Source organism: Lupinus angustifolius, chromosome LG06, assembly GCF_001865875.1.
Source record: "Lupinus angustifolius cultivar Tanjil chromosome LG06, LupAngTanjil_v1.0, whole genome shotgun sequence".
Classification (NCBI taxonomy): Eukaryota; Viridiplantae; Streptophyta; class Magnoliopsida; order Fabales; family Fabaceae; genus Lupinus; species Lupinus angustifolius.
In genome coordinates, this window is record NC_032014.1 from 32,793,405 (window position 1) to 32,814,443 (window position 21,039).

Genomic DNA, 21,039 nt, shown 5'->3' on the forward strand with positions numbered 1-21,039 from the left:
AAGATTATAAAAGAAAAATCAAATCTCTTTAGGAGCTGAAAAAGTTGTTGCATGTATTTTTATGCATTGAAGTTTATATCTGAATTTGAAGGTGCTTTTTAATTTCATGGTTGATGGTAATAATGGATGATGTTTTGAATGGCTTCTCTTTGGTCTCTACTCCTACGATTTACTGGAAATCTAGAAGGAGATATATATATATATATATATATATATATCATGTTTTTAGTACTTTTTGTATTTGCTTTCTCCTACCCACTATTTAATCATACATGGGTTATAAGATTGAATGTTTTTTTGGGTGATTTTTGAATTGAATTTGCAAATTTATATGCCCTCTGTCAAATCTTCTAAGAATCTCTTTTAATTGTGAAGTTGTGCAATTTGAAACATAGAATTAATTTCCATTTTCTTTTAAGGTTAGTTTTGGATTTGAATTTTAGAAGGGAGTAGAGAGAAATAGAAGAGGTGAGAGCTGTGAAATATATTTTGAGATGATTTTGAAGACTTTATTTTCTTACAAAACTCAATTCGTAAACGAAACTATAGTCAATGTGTTTCTATAATTCCGGGAACATGGTTGAGAGAAGAGAGAGAAACATACAAAATTGTTTATATTTAAAAAAATATATTTACATAATCCTAGACCATAATAGATGCATGATACAAGATGCATTTCAGAACCATATCATAATTTAATTTACCTCATATAATCTATTGTATAACATCGGTTAATAGTTGGCATGACTTTTATGCCACGAATTTAGAATACTTTATATTTGATATCGTAGTTTTACCCAACCCCGGGTCTTTCTAGATATTGATTATTATGATACTTTATTTTTTAAGAGAAAAAAAAACATGTAATGGCTTTTGGGATCGTTAGATTATTGGATAGGTTAACTCATCCTTCCCCTCTTCAACCAATCCTCATTTTGATTTCATAAGATATGTATTGATTTTATAGAATTTATAAGTGGAAAAGACTCAGAATTGTTGTCTTATAATTTTAGTTCAAGACGTAGTGTATCAGTTGTATCTCTTCACTCTTTCTATACCCCAACTCTAGTAATAATAAAACTCTCTAATTATTGGAGGCCTCGGGCCGTGGTTGGGTCCAACAATATGTGTGAAATTTGTTTTCAATTTTATGATAGTTGGTTTAGCTGAACATGTCAATATTAGCATTAGAGTAGAAAGGACAAAGGGGTGCATGGAAAAGATTAGATATGAGGATAGAAAAAAAAAATAGAAATATAAAATGTTGTATAACATGATTAAGATACGTGTTTGAAGACCATGAATTCCAACCTTAGAATTCTAACCTTAGAAGCAATGTTTGTCTTGGCCATAGACAAATACAATGTCATACATGATTGATGTATACTCTGAGGCAAACTTTGCTTCAAAGGGAAATAGAACAATAGTCAAGATAGTATGTGAAAAAAGAGTGTGAGATGCTACTCAATAAAAGTGGATGTGTTTAAAAAGAGTGTGTGTGATATTCATATATTTATCAATTGGTCCTCATTCCTTGAATTGCTTTTGGGAGATAGTGATTGGAGGACAATGAAGGGAAGGGAAAGGCTTCATAGTTATGAAATACACTTATGAGATGACTCTCAAGTCTTCCATTTCTCTTCATTTCCCTCTAAAACTCAACTCGCAAACAAGCTCTTACTAAATACGTACTAGTAAACACAATGCCCCCCTCCCCCCTTATAATCTCAACATTCCCATGCTACAATCAGAAAAGAATCCTCCGGAACGGCAAATTATTGATTTTACTTCTGTATTTAAGGGTAAAAATATCAACACATTACATCTAAATGGTAAAAGTGTTGCATCATATAATTTTTTCTTTTGTTTTTTATGCACCCCTCTCTAGTAATAGTTTATATTCATAGTTATGCAAATTACTATCTCTAGAACAAGTTGCAAAAAGAATAGTAACTTGTTTTCAACAGCTAGTGGAAAGAATTTACAAGTATCATCAGAAGATACTGTTAATAAACCACAAAGCAATGAGAAAGATCCTCCTTCTGATGAAGATATGCAGAATTCAATTCCACCTTCTGAGCTTTCTGAACGTAGAAAGGCATTGTTTGAACCATTAGAACCTATCATGAACGTTAATGGAAAAAGACCCTCTTCTGAGTCTTTACTTCCACCTCCTGATTTTGAATCTGCAAACTATCCAAAGGGTTGGATCATCGGAAAGAAGCGTAAGCTTGTTAATGTCGATGTTGTTGAAAGCATGAGAAGGATTGCTGTCCAAGAAATGAACAGAAAGGTATGAAGTTTCTTCAACACCTTGACTTGTGTGTTCAGATTTGGAAAAATAGATTATTTCAACAATTTATCAAATGCATGATATAATGATTCATGTTATTTGAATTAGTCAGTAGATCTGAACCATTAGATTTTCGTAAAATAAATTACTAAAATGTGCAGTAAGTTTTTTTTAACTTACTCCCGAAGTAAATGGATCCATACCTTATAACAGAATGTGTTTATGTTATAGGACAGAGAAATAGATGGGCTAAATGAACAACTAGATGAAGATTCAAGATGTCTAGAGCACTTGCAAATCCAACTTGTGGATGAAAAGAGCAAACGTGGAGAAGTGGAAAGAGAAAATGCAATGCTTAAAGACCAAGTAAACATGCTTATGAACATGTTACAAGAAACTGAGGGATTAGAAGAAGAAAATGACCAACTTGGAGATGAATCATAAATGTGTGATATTTTACCTTATGTGTATAGATCCTATTTTTGTTATTTTTTTGTGTAGATTTTGTCCTGCAAGTTCAGTAGGGTGGAAATATGGTTTGCTGCTACAATTATTTGAATGAATATATTAATAGAATATAGGGAAAAAAACAAATCACATCATGAAAGTCCAACCAAAATGACTAGTCTATTAGAATGGAGAGTCTCATAACTTAAGGTACCACATTGCCACCCCTTTAAGGACCGTTATCCATATGTGAATTTCTGAATCCAATTATAGAGTCAAAGTAACTAGCTGCATATATAATATTCACACTGTTAAATACTACATAAAAAATTATCTGATTCTTGCAAGCATTGGCACATAATTATTATCTAGCATGACTACCAGAATCCTGAGTCATGTAATAGAGAAACTGTGGAAATGATGCAATCCTTGGAAGATTAGTTAACAACTCACCAACTGATTCCTTCCTAAAAATGCTACTTCCATGCTTGAAACTAGAACCATCACCTTTCTGAGCTTCTAACTCAACTTCATTACATTTGCAACTTTTGATGTTATTGCTCATACCAACTTTTCCACTTTCATTCAGATCAAAACCACTATTACTATCATTTATCATCATTGTTGTGTCTTCTTCTGCATCATTCTGTAGAAGGGAGTAAAATGAGTTCACCCTTGACATGACATATTGTTCATCATATGATGCTGTTGTGAGTTGAGTGTCATTGAACAATGTTTGTGTGAATTCCTCCAAAATAGTTCTGTTATGTTGGCTGTCACACTGCTCTGAAATGCAGTTTCCGATGTGGCTTATCAAATCATTCATCGACATCGAAGGGTGAAGTCCAGGTAATTTGATCTGATCAAGATTACTAAGAAACTTCAATGTTTCAGCTCCTCTACTTTCGAAATCTTCCATTGCATTGGTGTTCATCACTGCATTTGATAAGTAAAGGGACAATTAACATAAGGCATGGCATGATTATAAATGAATTAGTAAATACTTAGTCCTTAGTAGAGCCCTTAAACTTCACACATAATGCAAGAAAAGATCAAGACAAATGTTGCGAGTTTAAATGATGTAAGAAAATCACAGCTGCATTTACCTGCACTAGGCGAAGTAACCTCCCGGGAAGCAATTTCAACAGCTTTACCAAGAATATGTTCACTTTTCGAGGAAGTCGATTGAACTGCAGATCCTGATTCCACATCTTGCAATCCAAAAAGACTAGCGCGTTCTTCACTTCTATCAAAACCACCACTTAATTCAACTTGGTCAGTTCCAGGTTCAAAATAAGGACTATCCAACACCAAATCTGACTGTTGACTTAAAACGTTGAGACGCGGATCACACTGAATGAGTTTCTCAAAATGCTTCCCCAACAATCCTTGTGGACACTGCATGAAATGTCGCCTACAACAAAGTAGTAAGTTTCATCAGTATTAATGTCGCTTTTGCTTTCACCAACAAATCAGTGTAATACTACCCTAGAAGAATATACTAGCATAAATTTGAACTTGCAATTTCAAGCGTAGTTGTAGTTATGATGTGTTTAACGCAATTATGAAAAACTAGGGAGATGTGATTGATGTGGCCACAATTGCGGAAACTCTCGAAACTGCAATATTAAATACTAAAAAGAAGATCACTTGTCCTACCTGTGTATGCTTGCTTGTCCACCAGTAAAGTCTGATGTAGCCTGCCACAAGGTATGCTTCCTTGGTTGTGGATTGATCTCCCTAAAAAATAAGGGTTGTCTAGACAGCTACAACAAAGAAGAACACTACCTTAGCATGGTCCTAAATCTAGTAACAACAAAAATATTGACAAATGTATAAGTTATATCAGGATAACTATTACGGTTTCTCGCCTAGCCCATTAATGGAGATCTCCCATTTTTTGACTCTTAACAAATAGAGATGCTTACCACAACTTCCATGGTTCCAGGTGCATCCTCAGGGTAACTAGCCTTTAGAGCCATGATATCAGACCAAGGGATTTCAATCTTATTCTTAAGACAACCATCAAGTACTTCCCATACCAACTTATGTTTTGCAAAGTAAAATTTTGCCACCAAATCTCCTTCATATTTAGATTTATACTGCAAAAATCATTACAACCAAAATTACTATACTTCCCAAAACATGCATTAAAAATATAAATCACTCACATAAAAACCACTAAAATTACCATTCTTCCTAACAAACACACAACAAAAATAACCATAGTTATTATAAGACACAAAAAGAAACATTCTTCACATAAATTTCAAACTTACCTCCCAAGTGCCAATTTTCAAAGCAGTAGCAGGAAAATTGGAAGCTTTGAGTTTAGAATCTGCAATAGTACCAGAAACTTTGAGACCTTTACTCTCCTTCTTAAGTGATATTCTGTGTTCATCATCATCATCATCATCATCTTGTTGGGAGAGTCTCATCTGAATCAAATCCAAAAGTGAAGGACTCTTCCTTAGACGCAAACCCAAGGGACTTGGCTCATCAAGAGGATTATATAAAGCTGGTGGAAATGGAAATGATACATCACTTGAACCACTCTGTGACAAAACTAAAAACATGTGAAAAATCAATGGAAATGAAAGAAACGAAGAAATAGTTTCTGGGTTATGGAGAAATAGTATAAAAGATTGATATTTTGGAATAAAAATGAGACCTTATGTGGAGAATGAAATCTGGGTCGCTTATGGGTGTGAAGTAGAGGTGGAACTTCATGTTTGGTTTCTTCAAGCTTCAGTTTTTTGAGGCAGTGATTATTATCTGTATCCGATTTCATTAGCTGAACCATGATTGCTGAGTCAGAATGAGAACAGCGTTTGAAGGAATTAAGTACACTTTTTTTGAAGGGAAAGCTAAAAGCTTTCTTGTTTAGCAATGGCGGGCGGAAACAGTATTTGTCAAACAAATATCAAGCCTAGTAAGTTTTGTTTCCCATTGAAAGCTGGAAGTTAAGTGAATGTTGAGAAATCATATAAATTAATGATCAAACGTTTGTTAGGCAGTAATTCTTTGCAGAGACAAGTGATGACTTTTGCACTATATATAAAGATATCAATATTATTTCAATTTTAGGGATAAATATATCAAATCATATTTTATTTCCTAACATCTGTTGATTCAATGTCTCGAGTTCTAGTTTGTGATGGCTTTAGATCGACAGGTGTTAGCATTTGGTTGGAGGATCTACCACATAAAGATAGTAATGTGGGTCCCTACAATATTGGCCTTTGGGGTGGTAATGTAAGTATGTAACTTGTTAAAAGTATAGTAGCATGTTTTATTGTTATTGGTTTTCTTAATGGATAATCTCGAGCCTCCAAAACAATGTTTATCTACCTGTCTTTTCTGCTTTTGCAAAACATGGCAACTTAATATAAAATTAGACCAAGTTGGGTTTTGAGTTCAACTTTTTTTATGCTTGTTTCTTTAAAAAATGCTATGAAAATTATATAGAAAACTATTTGAAAATTATATACAAAATATTAAAAATTCTTTAATATTTTTTTACCCTTTTTCTACGATTCAATACAATACATACTATATATTAACACATAGTTACCGTGAAGCATTTTCCAATAAAAGTCTTCTATTTACCTTAATCTTAAAGCAAGTAACACTATTACTTGAGCAAACCTAAGAGATGATATCAAGAGCTAAACTTCTAAAGTTCAAAATCCTCGAGGATCAAGAAGTCTTAGAGATGGGAGATAAATATTTTACAAATCAAAATGATGAGTTTGACAATGATAGATGTTCGTATAATCTAAATATTCATATTTTCAAATGTCTTCTTTTTATTTAATGCTAAAGCAAAGTGAGTTTATAAAGTGTATCAGAATTTATAACATAGCAAGTGGGAACCTCATACTAATATTCTGTATGTAAAGAGCTTTCCTAGGTGTGTTACTTGGTGGGAATCTATATGCTTCTCTAGCTAGAGTCTTTGATGTTTATATTATGGATTAGAATTTGACTTTCATCACTACTTCTATATTCTACATATTCTCTTTAATGGAGGAAAATTGATCACGACTATCCTAGTTTTGGTCAAGAATCAAGAAATCTACACCTTGTATTGTTAATTGATGGAATTAACCCACATAGTATTCAAAGTAACTCTCACAATATATGACCAATGATCTTAGTGATATACAACCTACCCCCTTCCATATGCATGAAGCACAAATTTGTGATATTATTATGTTAATTTGTGGACCTAAACAACCAGAAAATGACATAGAAATATAATTGACTATATTAATTGAAGACTTGAAGCAAACGTGAGAGATATGTATTGATGTATATGATGCGTATAGAGAAGAAATGTTCAACTTGAGGGTTTTGTTGTTCGACACAATTAATGATTTCTCTGCATATGGTAATTTGTCATGATATAATAGAAAAAATGCATTTTGCATGTCTGTATGTGAAGAGAATACTCATTCAACGAGATTAGAACATTATAAGAAGAATGTATTCTTTGACCATCATAGATTTTTGCGTTCAAATCATCACTATCGACGATAGAGAAAAACATTCAATGAGAACAATAAAAAAAGGTCATGTTCCTTTGTCGTTGATGGGTGACCAATTATTTCAAAAGCTAAAAGTTTAAATAATAATTTTGGTAAACCTTTTGCAGAATAAATGATCACAAATGGGTGGAAGAAAAGGCTAATCTTCTTTGAATTGTCATATTGGAGCTCATTATAAGTAAAACATTTCCTCGATGTTTATGCGTATTGAAAAAAAATGTATGTGATAGTCTGCTTGGTACCTTACTCAATGTTCTTGATAAGACTAAAGATGACTTGAATGCAATATTAGACTTGGTTAGTATAGGATAAGAAAATAATTGGAGCTGATAATGAAGGGAAAACGTACTTATTTACCTCTAACAACTTATACTTTATCGAGAAGAGAGAAAATATAATTTTGTAAATTTCTTCATGGTTTCAAGTTCCAAAAGGACACTTTCCAACATTCGAAAACTCGTATCAATGAAAGACCTCAAGTTAAAAGGTCTAAAGTCTAATGATTGTCATATACTCATGAAACATTTCTTGCTTATTAACATACGGCCATTCTACTTAAAACCACAAAAGTGACCATAAAGCCCTTTCTATTATTTTTGCATTGTCACTTACAATTTTTTTAATTTCTTTTCTTGTTTTGTTTACTGTGATGTATAACTAATAATTTCCAATATTGGGTGTTCAGAGTGATGTCATACTTCCAATTTTCAATTTTTTTTATTACTTTTTTGTTTTGTTTACTTAGCACAAATAAAATTGTGTGCTTAGTCCTCATAACTTTCAATCTTACTTGTTCGTAAGTAAATTGAGACATAAGTAAAATAGCACTTAATATGATTTTAATCTTGACCCTAACAACCATTGATTAAATTTAAATTAAGATAAAGAGATGTAAAATATGTTAGGCATTTCAAAGGATTTTCATATTTAGAAAATGAATATTATGGAGACTTTCATATGATTTTGACCATAACAACCATTGATTAATTTTATATTTTATCTGAAGTAACCACCAATATATATTGGTCAAATTATTTTGATCATAACAACAGTTGATTAATTATAGTTTAATAAGGAATTGAATATATGATGACAACTTGGTATTAAAAGAAAGACCAAGAAGATAGAAGAAGAATTAGTAAATAACTCGTCATTTTCTTTATATTTTAAGCATTCATTTTTATTTTTGGGCGATGTTGATTTTCATCACAAACCTTTAAAGAAGATAAAAAAAAAGCTAACATTGAGAGGTTAAGTACTTAAAAACACGAATGATAAATTCAAAACGTTTTTGGTTCTACGTTTATGGATTGCAATGATTTTAGTCTCATTTTTGGTTTTTAAATATTTTCTATCTGAAGTTAATGACAAGGTGAAAATCAACACACGTTTAAAATAAAGAGATTAAATACTTAGAAGAAAGGCGAAAAAGATTGTTGAGGTATTTCGGTTAAATGTATCTTTTTAGCTAAATAGGATGGGATTTACTCTTGGGCAAAGATGTGTTATTGGTCAAAATTATTAGAGCAAAATGATTATTGGTCTTTTAATTAGAGAGAATGATTATTGGAATCCAACTTAACTGGTAATAAAAGAAAGACTAAGAAGATAGAGGAAGTCTAAATGCTGATGAGAGATAACTCCATCTTCTATGTATATTATTGTAAGAGAAGTTTATAAGATAAAAGACCACATTAATTAATTATTTATATAATGTAACGTGTGGAATGATGCATGTCTCCAAATCCTCTATAAAATGAGCATTACTTTCATCAATGAAAAGACACAAAAGCCAAATATATATCTCCTATCTTAGCTACTTCATCCACATACAATCACTTCTCCTTCAAAATGTCTCTGAAACCAATCATTTTTCGTGAGTACATTGGCTCTAAGGATGGTTCAAAACACCTAAATTTTCCAGTTGATATAATCAATAATAAGGTGAAAGAATTTCACTTCATTTTGGCTTTTGCTAAAGAGGGCTATCAGAATAATAAAGGTTCAGGAATATTCACCGCTAGCTGGGACCTTACAGCGTTTAATGTTGAAAGCATTAAGAATCTGAAGAAGGATCATCCAAATGCCAAAGTCATAGTAAGCATTGGAGGTCCTAAAGACATAACTCTATTTAATGTCGATGAGAGACATGCATGGCTTTTCAACGCCACGAAATCTCTCACAGAGATCATCACTCACTATGACATTGATGGCATTGACATTAACTATGAAACCATATTGTCCAGCACTGAGGACTTTGTGTTCTGCATAGGAGGTCTTATAAAGCAGCTTAAGGAGGAAAATATCATCACATCAGCCTCCATTGCTCCATCAGAGGCTGTTCACCCACACTACAACTTATTGTTCAATGCTTATAAAAAGTATATTGATTGGGTTGACTATAAGTTCTATGATCATTTTTTGCCTTCCAAGGAGCAATTTAAAGAACTGTACAATAAGCTATCATCTGACTACCCTTCAGTTCTCTTAGCAGGATTCAGCACCAATACAAAGGATGAAATTTATCTTTCACAAGGAACTTTCTTAGATGCTTGTCAAGAACTCATTGATACTAACTTGCTTCCTGGCATCTTTGTTTATGATGCTGATTACTCTAAGGCAACTGGATATCAGGTTGAGGGACTTGCTCAAAACATGATTGTTGAAGACATCTAAAATGATGGTTGCCCAACTTTGAATTATTTACGTGAACATGCCAAACTATCTATCTTATCTTATATACTCTACTTAAATCTATTCAATAAGGCATGTTTTATTTCTTTATTTTGTTCAAGTGTGTGTCTTATTCACCAAATAAGACCAATTGTGTGTCGTATTATTTTAATTATGCTTATTCCAGTGTGATGTATCATAATAAAATTTAAGTTCCTACTTTTTTGTTACCTTTTATTATGTCTTGTTATCAAGTTAAAACTTTTGGCCTAGGGTATAGTTAAGTAACTTTTAGGTCATATAACAATCATGCTTTCTACCTTGGTTCGAGGTTGACTGAGTAATCTGAATTAATAATCACATTTGAATTTTAGTTGTGCAAAATTTGATAATTAAACTATTCCCTTTTTTCATTAATAAGTATTTTTTTTAAATTAAATATTTTATTCTAGTTCACCTATATCTTTAATAAAATCAATATAACGTTCGTGACTGTTTTCATAATTACATATTTGCTTAAATAAAATAAAAATCTTAAATATTTTATCTCTTTTTTAACCCAATTTGATGTCCTTCATTTTTGTTACCTCTGGGTTGAAAATACTAAAATTATAAGACTAAATACATAAAAACTTAAAAACAAAACATATACTTAAAAATTAAACTTAAACTCCAATCAACCCAAGCAAATTTCACCCTTCCTTCTAAGCCACCCCTAAGGAAATTTTGAGTAACACACAACAACTTTAGTATAAAATTTATTCGACTGAGTTGAATTTGGAGATATAAAATAATGGAAGAATACTCCTTATGTTCATTTTAATTGGTGAGGTCGCACAATATCCATTATAAAAGTCTAGTTTCATATTTCTTTCCTTTTTTGAGATGAGTTAGTTGTCATAAGATATTAATTTCAAATTTTATGCTGAAACAAAAAGTACCCAAAACAAATAACCTTAACCAAGCAAAGGTAATGTAACGTTTCTAATGAGAATAGTATCCATAATACTCTTTATTAATTTTGCTTATAGAAATGACCTTAACCAATCACCCAATAATTTTTTGGTGTTAATTTCTCCTAATGTGAATGGGTTTTGAACACTCTTGAATGATCAAACTTTGTTACAAGATTTTTATGGTACTTTTGGATTGGAACACTACTTGTTCTACATTTTTTATTTAATATTATCAAGGTCCACTTAATAAATTATTTTACTGATACCGTCAAATAAACACGTACATAAATTATGCTATGATTGATCAAAATTAATTATATATTTTAAGTTCAAGTTTCCAACAAAGTGGTAATGCAACTATGTGAATATTTAATATGAATAACTTTATAATAATATGTATCGTTCACTAAGGTCAAACTCAAATCAATTTGCATCCATATACCTTGTGCAATCTTAATGAGATAATTTATTATTTTAAAATTCATCTTAGCTAACCTTCATTAGAACAAATATTTTTTAAAAATAGCTGTGAGGCATTCACATGTTATCATTTTCACAACCTTCAATATATATTGCAGTAATAAAATTGATTGGCACAAATTTAATTTTATATTTAAGTTTAAGTTTCCATTAATGAAATAAGGCAATGGTGTACATATTTAATATGTAGAAATTTATAACAATATGTGTCATTGAATAAGCTAAAATTTGAATTAATTGACACACTTAGTTCGGCTCGTTTATTTAACGAGCTCAATTTCTAGCTCAAGTTCAGCTCATTTGGTTCATGAACCAAGTTTATCGAGCTAAATAACGAATCGAGTTTCGAACGAATACCGAGTTGCTTCGGTTCATTGTCAGCCCTAGTTACAACATTCCTTCATGGACTAAGTGAAAAAAGCATATAAGTGGGTTTGACACCACATCTTGACCCAAAACCTTAAGGTATTAGGTCTTTAGGTTTATCCACTTATATGTTCTTTAACTCATCCATTTTTGCTCAATGTGAGACTTCTTCATTCACACTTGGAATACCCAACAAAATGTTGTCGTCCTCACATCTTGCACTACATATTCCACACACAAAAGTTAAGACTATCGGAAATAAATAAAAATATAACTCTTATCATAATTATAATAACAACAATTAATTTCATCAACATGCCACTTCGGCACCATTAAATGTTGATATTACAAGCAAGTTTCGGGAGGATAAAAATATTTCCTACAACCTTTTGAAGGTGCTCGAGTAAATAATATTCATTAATATTCTAAAAGATAAGAGATTAAAAATGGATTCCAAGATGAACAAATGCATCTTCTTGGGATATTAAAATGAAGAGTTAAATAGAAACTATGAGATCATGTTGAAAAAATATTTTAATTGAAGCATAGATGTCATCCTTGATGACCGCAAGGTAGAGATAAAGTTTGCGATTGGATGAGATTAATTTTAGAAATAGCTTAGGTAAGAGAAAGAATGCATGAATATAAGTCTCATATTTAGAAGAAGTTGGAGATTGCAAATCTATATTTATGATAAGAAAGGAAAAATTAGATAATTACATAAAATTCATCCCTTTATATATTGTTATAGACGACAAAACTCACAAGTCTTTATTTATGTATATGATAAGTAGAATACATTAACCTCTAGCAAAGTTTTCATTAATTATTGTTTGGATAAGACATAAATATAATGAACATTTTTGTGCGTGGTTCACTGTAGCATCCAATAATAAAATTTTAGCTTATGAAAACTAACCAATAATAAATATTTTGCACATGGTTCACCGTAGCTTCCAATAAGAAAAATGAGCCTATGAAAACTAACCACGAATATTACATAATTTAATCCAAATTGTGAGATAATTACATTGTCTAATGGTAATTACTTTCCGTATTTAATTGCCCATAAGTAAATCGAGACAAAGTAAAATAGCTTACCTTCTAGTGAAGTTTTTAATTATAATGATTATTTAATGCAGATGACATAAAATATCATAAATATTTTCATATAGTCTAGACAGAAATTAAGCACTCATGCAAATAAGTTATATCTTATAAAAACTAACCCCAAATATCATTTATTACATTGTGAAGTTATTTTTAAAAAATTATTATGTTATAGATCTTTAAGATGACAAAGTTTTAAATTTTAATATTTCGTCTTTTGATAAGACAATATATAATGTAGACTTTAATCTTGACCCTAACAACCATTGATTAAATTTAAATTAAGATAAAGAGATGTAAAATATGTTAGGCATTTCAAAGGATTTTCATAATTAGAAAATAATGAATATCGTGAAGACTTTCATATGATTTTGACCATAACAACCACTGATTAATTTTATATTTTATCTGAAGTAACCACCAATACTTATGTAGTCTAGATTTTTTGAGACAACATCCTACAATATTCAATATATAGTTGTGCAGAAAATATTCAGAGAGGTAAAAAAACTTTGTTGGATGATAGGAGTTTAATTTGTAGGAAAAAAAATGATGGTGGCATGGGAATAAAAATTTATGGTATAGTAAAATGTAGATTTATTAAACGTGATCGGGTTTAGTCATGGCGCAAGATGCTTTATATATATGTCAAATTATTGGAGCAAGAGATGAGAATTTTCAGGTTAATAATAGTTTAATAAGGAATTGAATATATGATGACAACTTGATATTAAAAGAAAGAAATAAAGAAAGAGAAGGTAGAAGAAGATTTAATAGATAACTCGTCCTTTTCTTTATATTTTGAAGTATTCGTTTTTATTTTTTGAAGGATATTGATTTTTATCACAACCCTTTAAACAAGATGAAAAAAGCTAACATTGAGGGGTTAAATACTTAAAAACACAAATGCTAAATTCAAAACGTTTTTGGTTCTACGTTTATGGATTGCATTGATTTTAGCTCATTTCTTGTTTTTAAGTATTTAATCCATCAATAACATTTTCTATCCAAAGTTAATGATAATATTTCTATGCCAGTGATCTTTTAATTAGAGAATGATTATTGGAATCCAACTTAACTGGTAATAAAAGAAAGACTAAGAAGATAGAGGAAGTCTAAATGCTGATGAGAGATAACTCCATCTTCTATGTATATTATTGTAAGAGAAGTTTATAAGATAAAAGACCACATTAATTAATTATTTATATAATGTAACGTGTGGAATGATGCATGTCTCCAAATCCTCTATAAAATGAGCATTACTTTCATCAATGGAAAGACACAAAACTTAGAAGCCAAATATATATCTCCTATCTTAGCTACTTCATCAACATAAAACCACTTCTCCTTCAAAATGTCTCTCAAACCAATCATTTTTCGTGAGTACATTGGCTCTAAGGATGGTTCAAAGCACCTAAATTTTCCAGTTCATATAATCAATAACAAGGTGAAAGAATTTCACTTCATTTTGGCTTTTGCTAAAGAGAGCTATCAAAATAATAAAGGTTCAGGAATATTCACTGCTAGCTGGGACCTTACAGCGTTCAACCTTGAAAGCATTAAGAATTTGAAGAAGGATCATCCAAATGTCAAAGTCATAGTAAGCATTGGAGGTCCTAAAGATGTAACTCTATTTAATATCGATGAGAGGAATGCATGGCTTTCTAACGCCACGAAATCTCTCACAGATATCATCAGTCACTACAATATTGATGGCATTGACATTAACTATGAAACCATACTATCCAACATAGATGACTTTGTGTTCTGCATAGGAGGTCTTATAAATCAGCTTAAGGAGGAAAAAATCATCACATTAGCCTCCATTGCTCCATCAGAGGCTGTCCACTCACACTACAACTTATTGTTCAATGCTTATAAAAAGTATATTGATTGGGTTGACTACAAGTTCTATGGTCATTTTTTGCCTTCCAAGGAGCAATTCAAAGAACTGTACAATAAGTTATCATCTGACTACCCTTCAGTTCTTTTAGGTCAAATAACAGTCATGTTTTCTACCTTGGCTCGAAGTTGACTCAGTAATCTGAATTAATAATCATATTTAAATTTTTATTGTGTAAAATATGATAATTAAGTTATTCCCTTTGTTCATTAATAATTATTTTTTAAATTAAAATACTTTATTCTTGTTTACCTATATCTTTAAGAAAATAAATATAACAATTGTTAGAGTTTTCATAATTTCATTTTTGCTTACATCCAAAAATATATATTCTTAAGTATATTTCCTCTTTTTTTTAACTCGATTTTGATGTTCGTCCTTTTTGTTAACTTTGGGTTGAAGATACTAACATTAAAAGACTAAATACTTAAAAGCAAAACATATACTTAAAAATTATACTTAAACTCCAATCAACCCATGCAAATTTCACCCTTCCTTCTAAGCCACCCCTAAGGAAATGTTGAGTAACACACATAATTTTAGTATAGAATTAATTCGATTGAGTTGGAAATATAAATTATGGTAGAATAAGTTCTTAGAACACACTCTAAATCCTTTCATATGATCCATAAGGTCCCTATTGGTGACATTCCTTATGTTAGAGCAAAAAAATGTTTAGTTGGTGGATAAGGGTCTTCTAGAGAGAGCAATTCCATTGTTTTGGATAGCAATTAATGTTGGAGATAGAGTTGATAGTGCTTTGAAAGGTATGACTATTGTGATGAAGCAGCAAAATCGATCAGAAGAAGTCATCTAAGCTATTAAGTACTCGTCAAAGTAGTAGTTTAGATCAAGTACAAGAGTCTCTTGATAATATCCTCTTGGATCTTTATAAGAGGTGTAGAAGACTTGATGATCACATTGGTCTCTTGAATCATAAGCTCTTCTTGATTAAAAAAATGATTCGCCTTCAATGGCAAGCACACAAAGACTGCTAGATCTCAAGGGAAAAAGTTTCAAGTGTCTATGGAACAAGAAGTCACAAGATTATTGGGAAATTCGGGATGGACCCCAATGTAGTAGAACAATTACATAGAAGCATAGAAACAGAATATGCATATAGGCTTCAACATAAACAAAAAACACTAAACTAGAGAAGCAAACAAATATGACAAAAAGCATCCAACTAACCAAAGAAGAGGATAACGGTAATAAGCATCTTGGCTATAATTCTTGGCCTCTTGGAACGAAAGAATAATTGTAGAGAATGATTTGCTTAAGCATATCGATGGTGACCAAAAACTTTAGGATAAAGGTTTAGATACTATGTTACGAATTTGCAATTTTACCTCATTCTCATTGATAAATTTGCAAGCAAAAAATAGTTACTTATACAAGAGGGGGAAAAAAGCTTGCAAACTAAGAAACTAATCAAAATAGTTACTAACCTAACTAACTACAAACCACCTAACCAACTTCTAAAATAATCTCTAAAATATCTTCAATAATTCATACAAAATGCATGGTAGATCCTTTGGTAGGCTTATTAGGTATTGAGTCTTCAAAAAAATTGTATGCCTTACATTACTTTGGATGAGAAAAGTAAAGGTAGCAACGCAAAATATTATGGTTCGTTATGGTGTTGTATATTTGGACTGAGGAACAGAACTATCTTTATGGAGAAAGAAGTGAGTTACATTTATTTAGTGGATAGAATTCAGACTAAATCTTGGATCTTGTTCTTTTCATTTGTAATTTTATCTTCTTTGACTTTTATAAAATGGTGTATTGATCCAAAATATTGTATTGACTTAGCTTGCAAAAAGATCAATTCTTGATCTTCCCCTCTAGTAGGCGGACACCTCTTATACTTCATTTAATACATTTTTTCTATCGAAAAAACAAGATATAGTTATAAAAATTGTATGATGTTGTTCAACTGGAAAAATTGTGTATCAGTCTGTATATGGTACAACATAACTATTATATTAGTCATGCAACCATACTAGTCAAAACCAGCCATAACATGGTATAGTATCGAGTAGGGGTGTAAAATTTCAGTTCAGTTTGATTTTTGGTACATTTTAATCACCGAACTGAACACAAACACATGGTTTGATTTCACTCAATTAACCACAAATTTAACTACAAGAACCGAATCGTTGTTGAATGGTTCAGTTCGGTTCCACGATTTTTCTAATTATATTTATAAAAAATCTTGCATCAATTGAAAATTCAAAATGTATTACAAGAGATATTGTTTGTCCATAAAATGAAAAACACTATTACTATTATAAAAAATTATGAATCATATATAAATGAATAAAAAAATTGAAACTCATAATTGTTTGTTAATAACATATATAACAATTATATAATTTATGGAGAGAAAAAATTGAATTATATATATACATATAATAATACATAATTAGTAATATATATAATTTTAGTGATATATATAACAATAAAATTCACAACTAGTAATATATAATAAACATGTAAAATAATATATGGTATATGTTAGTTTCAAACTCAATATTATAAAAGAGGAAAATATGTTCCAAATCATTAAGATACTGAGCAAAAATTTAGCAAATAATAACATATATAATACTAACATAATAACAATTTAGTAACATATATATGATACTATATACATCACATAAAATTGATAATTTAAGCTATAAAATTGGTTGAAGAATTTAAACAACAATAAAACATCATTTTCTAGTATCTGTTTCTTTAATATATGATCCAGTTCGGTTCCAACAGTTCCTAAATTTATAAAACAATAAATCAAACTGAACATAAATGGTTCCATAAAAATTAACTGAACCAAATCAAATTTTGCGGTTCGGTTCCACCGGTTTTGTGGTTTAAGCCGGAATCGTTTACGTCCCTAGTATCAAGTCAAATATTTTGTTTTAACTGATCATGTAAATATTACATTCTTTATTACTTTTTTAATATTAATATAGAGGATAATATTTATGCACTAACAATGTAAAGATTTATACACAATCAATGTATTATCTATCATTTATTTGTATTATTTTTATCTGACAGTCAACGATGTTTGAAAATAAATGTAGTGACCATATAAAAAACTTTTATACTGTCAACAAATCTCCACCATTCATATGTTAACTACATTTGACTTTCAAACAAAAATATCACAAATTAATGGTGAATAATATATATAATATCGGTGGGTAGATTTTAAACTGAAGTGTATACAATTTAATGAATTTATATTTTATAGTAAAAGAGCAAAGTAACGAGTGAGTGGTGTTGTTTGGATGTTGGAATAAGGACAAAGCAGCAGAAGGGGTGTGTGTCTATCTATATGTCTTAAACAAACACACCAATTAGAAGAATCCCATGTTGTTGATGTTTGAAGTTAATAATAATAATAATAAATAATAATTAATAAGTGAAGTGAAGTGAAGTGAAGTAATGGCCACGTCACTCTCCTTCTTCTCCCTATCTTCCTCATCATTGAGATATCATCACCATCATCATCAACAACAACTTTCCGCCACCATGGCCGTCGTGACCACCACCAGAACGGTAGTTCCGGCAGTGATAGTGGGTGGAGGAAGGGTTGGAAGGGCATTGGAAGGAATGGGGAGAGGGGAAGATTTATTGGTTAGAAGAGGAGAAAAGGTTCCACTTGATTTTGAAGGACCCATCTTGGTTTGTACTAGGAATGATGATCTTGAACATGTTCTTCAATCCACTCCTTTCTCTAGGTGGAATGGTATATCCTTTTCTCTCTTTCAATTCTTCTTCAATAACTTCTTATTTTAATGGAATTTTACCCTTTCAATTCAAGTTCCCTTTTTTTCAATGTTTTGTTAATATGCACATAATGTTTTTTTTTGTTATATCTCCTCACCTTTTTGGGTAAAGAACTAATCCTTTCGGGATCAGTGGTTGCCCCTCCCAACAAGTGTCGCTCTCACGAAACATCGACCTTGGGGGCCTAGTGGGCCTTACACCACTATATCATTGTTGGTAATTTGTACATAATGTGTATTACATAGTATAAAACTAGCATAATTAATAGATTTAATTGATGATGATGTACCAGATTTGGTGTTTATCCAGAATGGAATGCTGGAGCCATGGCTTCAGAGTAAAGGGTTGAGTGATGTAAATCAAGTATTGGCTTATTTTGCTGTGTCGAAACTCGGAGAAGCTCCTATTGATGGTAAGACTGATACCAATCCTGAAGGATTAACTGCTGCATATGGCAAATGGGCTTCTGCTGTAGCTGATAGATTAGATGCTGGAGGCCTTTCTTGCAAGGTATTAATAATAATAGGTGTAAGTTACGCTAATCGAATGTAATTAAGTTAAACTTCGGGTCAGAAAGGTCAGTGTATTTTTCCCTTGCTAATATTTCATTAAGTTTTTTTAGTCAACATTTGTGGGGGCTTTGTTGCTTAGTTTTTTATATTTTGGTTTGCTTCAAATTATTTATTCTTTCTTTGATTGTCTTCTTAAGAGTGCAATTGTAACATTTCCTTATTTTATGGTCAAAAGGGAATCTTTAGTCATATGATAACATGTCACTTGCTTATCTATGTCTTCAAAACCAGGTTCTCGAAAAGGAAGCATTTCAAAAACAGATGTTAGAGAAGCTAATATGGATTTCTTCGGTCATGCTTGTTGGAGCACGCCATGGAGGGGTTTCTGTAGGTGTTGTGGAGAAGGAATTCTACTCTGAAGTAAGCTTAATTGGCTTTTTCTCAATGTTAATCTGCTTGTTTTTCTAATCATTAACCTATACTTGCTTGATTGGAAAAGAATATTATCGATGTACATGTGTAGATTAAAATTTCGTAGTTAATTGGGTTATTGGTGATTGCAATCAATGACCTATATTCACACAGAAAAAAAGGTGGTCAAAAGATTTCTTCTATTATAAAAAAGAACAGGTAAATGGCTAGCTGTGAATTTTGGGTGGCATCAATTTAGCATGAAATATATTCGACATTTTAATCTACCCATTTGTCGGTTGGGGTTGGTTTGAGTATTTGATCCAGAACTTAAAAAGAACTTGTGTCCAAAATGAATGACTTCATACTGAACATGATTTCGTACCTTGTACGCAATTGCAACCCAAAAGCCACGAATTTGCGGTTGAACTATGTATATTTTCACTGTGAAATTGGGCCACACGAAATAGATTATACACACTTCGAAACAAGCATTTGTTAGGTAACAACAATGATGTATTGAACACACACAAAATGCAATGAGATCTGAGTAAATCTACATTTTCAGTTGTCTAGCCTTATAGCAGAACTAGCATCAGCAGCAGCAAGTGAAAAGGGGTTAACATTTGAAGAGGCCATGGAAGAGCGTTTATGCGCATATTCAAGAGCTGTTGCTCACTTTCCTACAGCAGTAAAGGAGGTAAGTTCAAGAACCTACTTACTAACTTAACCGAAAATGAAGTTTTAATTCACATAGATAACTATGATATATATTATCATTGGTATATTTTGTTGGCTATGTTATGCAGTTCAAATGGAGGAATGGTTGGTTTTATTCAATCTCTGAAAAGGCTGTGGCACAAGGCAAGCCAGACCCATGCCCTCTTCATACCCAATGGCTAAAAGAGTTGAAAATTGTGTAAAGCTTGAATTATCATGTTTCATTAGCTTACCAGCTTCTAAGAATTATATAGACTTAGTTACTAGCTTGTAGTGGTAACTTAGTTTATAAAGGCTGCATTTCTTATATTTCAACCCTATTGCTTTTGTTTTCCATAGGAACAACTTTGTTCATTACAAATGTTTGTTATGACTTTAATTTGATTTGTTTGACAAACTTGGTTGAAGTATAAAAACCTTCATTGTAATTCTATACAACTGAAGCAGGATTATCCCTGGTTACTAGATAAATGTGGTTTACAGCAAAAAGTATAAAAAATTGTTTCTATATGATGTTGAATTATCTTAAATTTGCTGAACTTTTCAGCATATGTTCCTTGTTCAGGAAATTCCTTTTTTCATGAGAATAGTTTGATGAGATATAGCACAGGATGATGTGTTTCTGTATCTGAAGTACACTTTCATTGAAGTGATAGACAAAGATTAATTCTAAGTTAGAAGCAAAATATTAATTAGTGCCAATAGTTTACATTCAACCAACAAATGCATAGAATAAAAGATATCAAGTTCCAGAATCAATAATACAAATATGGAAGCCCTTTTAGTATCCGTTTGCGAGTTGAGTTTTGGAGAGGGA

General features: G+C 31.2%; 5 protein-coding genes across 6 annotated transcripts; 4 read left to right on the forward strand and 1 right to left on the reverse strand.

Annotated features, from left to right (window-relative positions):
• Positions 7–2,895, forward strand: LOC109351382 (protein HEADING DATE REPRESSOR 1-like). Of its 2 annotated transcripts, none has more exons than XM_019592874.1 (3): positions 7–191; positions 1,961–2,293; positions 2,525–2,895. In XM_019592874.1, the coding sequence occupies exons 1-3, from the start codon at positions 114–116 to the stop codon at positions 2,735–2,737; spliced, it is 624 nt and encodes a 207-aa protein (XP_019448419.1). In that variant the 5' UTR covers positions 7–113; the 3' UTR covers positions 2,738–2,895. The 2 variants fall into 2 exon arrangements, with proteins under 2 accessions (XP_019448419.1, XP_019448420.1); XM_019592875.1 differs by having other exon boundaries at positions 8–192; positions 1,965–2,293.
• LOC109351380 lies at positions 2,790–5,677 on the reverse strand. Its single transcript, XM_019592872.1, has 6 exons — positions 5,412–5,677; positions 5,020–5,295; positions 4,669–4,842; positions 4,400–4,506; positions 3,847–4,154; positions 2,790–3,676 (listed from the first exon to the last, which is right to left on the reverse strand). The coding sequence occupies exons 1-6, from the start codon at positions 5,541–5,543 to the stop codon at positions 3,105–3,107; spliced, it is 1,569 nt and encodes a 522-aa protein (XP_019448417.1). The 5' UTR covers positions 5,544–5,677; the 3' UTR covers positions 2,790–3,104.
• On the forward strand, positions 9,086–9,966 carry LOC109351381 (chitinase 2-like). Its single transcript, XM_019592873.1, has one exon. The coding sequence runs from the start codon at positions 9,142–9,144 to the stop codon at positions 9,964–9,966; it is 825 nt and encodes a 274-aa protein (XP_019448418.1). The 5' UTR covers positions 9,086–9,141.
• Positions 14,139–14,910, forward strand: LOC109350628 (chitinase 1-like). The gene has a single exon (XM_019591853.1). The coding sequence runs from the start codon at positions 14,230–14,232 to the stop codon at positions 14,908–14,910; it is 681 nt and encodes a 226-aa protein (XP_019447398.1). The 5' UTR covers positions 14,139–14,229.
• On the forward strand, positions 18,165–20,655 carry LOC109351384. Its single transcript, XM_019592876.1, has 5 exons — positions 18,165–18,538; positions 18,872–19,089; positions 19,383–19,511; positions 20,071–20,202; positions 20,312–20,655. The coding sequence occupies exons 1-5, from the start codon at positions 18,235–18,237 to the stop codon at positions 20,423–20,425; spliced, it is 897 nt and encodes a 298-aa protein (XP_019448421.1). The 5' UTR covers positions 18,165–18,234; the 3' UTR covers positions 20,426–20,655.